The sequence below is a fragment of the Pundamilia nyererei genome, unplaced genomic scaffold, assembly GCF_000239375.1.
Source record: "Pundamilia nyererei isolate P.nyererei 1_Seehausen unplaced genomic scaffold, PunNye1.0 scaffold00208, whole genome shotgun sequence".
Lineage (NCBI taxonomy): Eukaryota > Metazoa > Chordata > Actinopteri > Cichliformes > Cichlidae > Pundamilia > Pundamilia nyererei.
Window position 1 is genome coordinate 527640 of NW_005187609.1, and position 5085 is coordinate 532724.

The following is a 5085-nucleotide window of genomic DNA, read 5'->3' on the forward strand; positions in this document are numbered from 1 at the left end:
TGTGCAATGACAATAAAGTTGCTGTCCGCGTGAAGGGTCTCAAAACCCGAAGTGCTCACGTGCCGTTATCTCTGTGTCTCTTCATGCTGTGTACGAGCGATTCGTGAACGATTTGTAAGTGAGAAAAAAGAATGTGACCAACACTTTGCAGAGTCACGGGCAGCTCTCTGAAAGTGAAAACGGTCAGATTTGTGAAGTAAATATGTGTGAATAATCATTCTTTATTACTTATTTGGGTTTTTATATACACATTTGTAGGATGGTTTGATGAATGTGTGTTGACTGGACTGCGGAGTTGTAAGTACTCAAATCAATCACACTCGATGTTGTTCACATGTGGATCATGTACAGATCATATTTTTTTTCTTCTCAAAATCTTTTTGGGGACCATTTTCTCCAAATAAAAGCAGCATGGAGCCGGTGTGTGCGCTCCATGCTTGACACAAACGTCCTTATACAGGCACTGCTGCCTGGCCCGTTGTGCTCTCAGCTCTGCGCTCTGAGCCTAACCCGGGTTTTCTTCCTCTCAAGTTCACGAATGTGTCATGTAGTATCACAAATGCAAAGATACGATAGAGAAAGGTGATCTTTTTTCTTTTTTTATCACGGGGTAACAGAGAAATCAAAACCGGATGTTGTCGTTTTATTCGTTTTGCCCGCTCTCCTTTACAGAGAGAGCAAAGCACTTGTGCCTTTCCTCCTGCACATTCCCTCCCTCTACAAACACACACCTCTGACTTCACCTGAAGCGTGAATTTCGTTGTTGACGAGGCTAAACTTTTTAAATCTGTGAACTGTGCTTCACTGTAATGTCTCCTGGACGGCTACACAAACAGCCTCGACACTGCGCGTGGTGACGCGAGGACACGACCGCGCTCATCGGTCACGGTTCAAACCCGGAGGCGAGACGGCCAATTAAATTTCGACGCTGCTTGGGGGCTCGCGTGCGCGCACACGCTCTCTCCCTGTCATACGGCTACTGCGCATACCTCTCAGATAAGCTGCACCAGGCTGAGTGTCAGTTACAGAGTACAGGCTCTCTTCCAGGCTTTCTGGCAGCAGTGAAGCAACGCTATGCCTCTGCCCACCGTCTCCCGACTGTTCAGGAGCGCGCTGAGGACTCAGCTGGTCTCTGTGGCTAATGTGACGACCAAACCTGCTAAACACACCGTAACTGCAGGGGTGAGTTCATATTCGTTCTGTGAGCTTTACATGCCTGAAGCAGGGGTCTTGTCCCGGCTGAAGTTGCAGAGGTTCTTAATTAATAGCAACAGGCTCAACTTCATCGCCCGCTCCTTCGCTTTATTAAACCTTAATAGCAGTTCTTCTGCATCACATACACACATATTAGCATGATATGATGGGCAACCTGCCTGCTTGACCAACTCTCTCTTACAAATAAGAAATTTCTTTTGCTTATTTACTGAATATTGTATATAAAATATCGAATAATTAAAAATAGCAAATGTAGGATATCTTTCGTTTCCTCGCGCCATTGTTTCACGGTGACTTGCAAGTCCAGTTTATTTTTAAGACTTTGATAAGTGCGCCACTATCTCGCCATTATTCCGCCTAATTCCAACACGTAGACCTGTGACAGCTGCGAATATGTGGGCCTAGTGCGCAGCGCACTACATTTGAAGACCGCGCACGGTCGTTTAATAAATGAAAGTGAAGCCGAACAAGCGTTTTGGTATTTTTCCACATTTAGACATAAGTTTGATAAAGTAGTCTAACAGCAGTAGCGGCAGAAACACTCGCAGCCGCGCTGAACGGGTGACTAACCTTGATGCAGGAAAGGTCAGACACAGAGAAGCATGCTTTTCAGAAAAGCACACAATACATAAAGAAATAACTGCATTTAGGGAAGAACAGCGTATTTCAGCTCACTGTGACGCTTTTAATGTCGCAGCGACACAATAAGCATGAAGTTATTGACAATGAAAGGTTTGGTTTCATTTCGTCTCCAGGAAGGGCTTAATCATTAACTGGGGCAATGGTTGCATAGTTACACACTGCCCGTGGATAAGGCCACGCGAGGGACAACTATGTTGATACCTCACAACATGTAGAACAACAACGTTTTCACATATTTAGATATATTAGATGTGTTTTAGCTCTTGTGGACGGATGGAACTGATACTTTTCTACAGCAAATATATTTCCTCTTAATACCACATTACAATTCATTTTTAGGGGGATTAGACAGTGATCGTGTTTATGCTGCCGAGTGATATGATTTGAGCCTGGGCAAAAGGCTAAAGCTAAGTGTGAAACAATAAATACCTGAAATAGAAATAACAAATAGACTTTCCAAAAAGACTCTTACAATTTATGTCTTTAGTTTTTGTCAAATTGGTCACATTTTTTTAACATAACCAGCACAAGGAGGCACTGGTAAATATAATTAATGACTGGGATTTCTGTGTGATTTTGAGTCAAGTGTTTCTATTTTATTAAATCTAAGTAACTACTTAAACTAAGTCTGCAATTCTTTTTTAACACTTCCTTTTTCCTCTTCTTTTTTAATCAATGAAGTAAAACGGAGGTGTGAACAAACATTCAAAACCTAAAAAAGCAAAGCTGTAATAACTGTCGGTGTGGTTTTGTGTACCCCTCAGGAGCAGGTAATCGCTATGACGGTCCTTTTTGTGGCCATCTTGGGTCCCTCTGGCTGGGTACTGGCTCACCTGGAGGACTACAAGAAGAAGGAATAGAAGAAGAGGTGGAAGACCAAACGCTCACATGAAGACCAGTCAGCACTCTCTTCCCTGTTCTTCACCAGCTGTTGAGATGACATGTTGATCTTCTCTTTCCAAATGGTTTTTGCACTGACTTGCGATAATATGTTCACATGTCCGCATACAAACATTATCAATAAATGCATGTTCAGTCCACAGAAAATGGGTGAATGTGTTTTTCTAGTGACAGAAACGACATAAGCCACACGTTTTAATCAGAATAACCATTTAGATGAAACTTTATTAATCCCTCAGGTGGGTTCCTCCAGGAAATTCAGTTTCCAGTAGCAAAGCACCGAAAGAAGTTGCATGTTACAGATACATTAAGGGGAATGAGAGTAAGGATATAAGCATAAATACACCATATATACACATATATAGATACAGAATATATAATATGGATAAATAGGATTGCTCATTTGAGTGAGTATATTGCACAGTGATTATTGCACAGTCAAATATAAGGAAAAAAAGGTCCTCTTCTCTGCCACTGTCACCAGAGTGTCCAGCTTCATGCCGACCACAGAGCCAGCCTTCCTGATTAGTTTCTCCAGCCTGGATGAGTCCTTCTTTGCTGTGCTGCCCCCCCAGCACACCACGCCATAGAAAAGTACTCCTGTGACCACTGACTGGTAAAACATCCTCAGGAGCTTCCTGCAGATGTTGAAAGACCTCAGCCTCCTTTTCTTGCAGAATGTCAGAAAATACTCCAAGTCAAGGTTGCATGTCCTGATTTGTTGATTTCTCTGACAGATAACCATATTCTGTTCACACGAATGACATGAAACTGAGAATGGTGAAACTTCTGTTATAGTCTAAGTTTAATGGCTCATTTTGGGGGGATTTGAACTCGTGCAAATAAAAAACATGCTTAAAATTTGCTGGTATTTTGGAGACACTGGATTTCCATTTCTCCCACATATCACTGATGGAAGGTGGGTCCAGAGGAACACAGGTGTTATAATGTGGTGTTCATCAGTTTTTATTTCTGCATTTAGATTTAAATTTGACTTTAGTCCCAGTTTAGTTTTCAGAGTGCCTTTTTCTAAATTTTGTTTAGTTACTTGTTTGAAATGTTTGAAGTTTTTATTAGTTTCACTTTTATTCTCTTTTGTCTGAGGAGGGATTGAAGAAATTCAGAGCAATTGTTAAAATAAAACAGTCACATAGATCCAGTCTGTTTTCATTTGGTTTTAGATCCACATAATGGCATTGCAGATGCAGCACTTGTGGAACAAATCTTAAAACAAAAACAAAAAAAACAGTGACATTTCCAATGCAAACAATTATATTCACTGTTACATTTGTCATTATGTGCGTCCCAGGATACTAATTAAGCACTTTTTACCCTTTTTATTAAGTTTGTATATTTCAATGAAAGCCACCAAAATGTTCCAGTTGTATGAATTATAGGATGCAGGTTTTACTTACTTCATGATATAAATCCTGCGCAACTGTGTAGTCAAACTCAAAGCGAACACGTTTTTATTATTAAATGAGAAACCACACAAGGTTCAGCAAGGTTAGCGACCTACGACAAGCTTGTATAGGCTTCACCATCAGTCGTCATTCTGCAGTGTAGAGGAGACTGGGTGTACATTTTTTCTCTTTTTTATGCCGATTTTGTTTTTTACATGCACAATACCATCAAAGCATAAATAAAATGTGTTTAAAAAACATCAGCTTTCCCAACGTGTAGGTGGAGTGGACACTGCTCTTTCGGCTGTTCTCCAAACACCAGCAGTACTTCAGTGTGACCAGAAGGAGGCGCACTTAGTGTATGTTTGAATACCCCATCTGTCTACAGCAGTAAAACTGTGTTATTGTTAAATGACATTAACAGTGTGCTGTTAATAGTGTCCTGAGCTGAATAACTGTATTACAAAGTGGCGAAAGTAATATAACATCTCTTTACTGAAGTAAAAGGTAGAAGTCATTTTACAAAACAATGTTCAATATTTAGACAATATTACAGCTACTTTATGAACTTATTACTACATATTAAAATTATCTTAAGGCAATTTAACTCTTTGTAAAAAAAAATATACCTTTCAGTTATAAATTCTCTCTGTTCAACACATCATTGACTCCGTCTGTTAGGTTCAAAGTCAGCTTTGAGTAGCTTTTGTAAATCAACTATGCCTCCACCAACCCAGTGGGTACTTGATCAAACTGCAATCTGGGTCTTTTGGATACTGGGTTAATGGCTATGGATCTTTGTCATGTTCATGCAGTTTTAATCGTTTTTGAACTGGGAGAGGTCCAGTGCCCTGCTATGGAGCGTGGGGAGGGTAAATCTTAAACATAGAGTGCATCCAGAAAGCATTCATGTATCTTCGCTTAT

General features: G+C 40.5%; 1 protein-coding gene across 1 annotated transcript; it reads left to right on the forward strand.

Annotated features, from left to right (window-relative positions):
• Nucleotides 1–954: 954 nt before the first annotated feature.
• cox8b (cytochrome c oxidase subunit 8B) lies at nt 955–2904 on the forward strand. Its single transcript, XM_005747905.1, has 2 exons — nt 955–1182; nt 2622–2904. Exons 1-2 carry the CDS (start codon nt 1075–1077, stop codon nt 2715–2717), a joined length of 204 nt encoding a protein of 67 aa, XP_005747962.1. The 5' UTR covers nt 955–1074; the 3' UTR covers nt 2718–2904.
• Nucleotides 2905–5085: the final 2181 nt, after the last annotated feature.

Excerpts from the sequence above, each read along its gene's own strand:
- cox8b (XM_005747905.1), top strand. The coding sequence starts at position 1,075 with ATGCCTCTGCCCACCGTCTCCCGACTGTTCAGGAGCGCGCTGAGGACT. Across the intron at positions 1,183-2,621 it reads AACACACCGTAACTGCAGGG|GAGCAGGTAATCGCTATGAC; the intron begins GTGAGTTCATAT and ends TGTACCCCTCAG.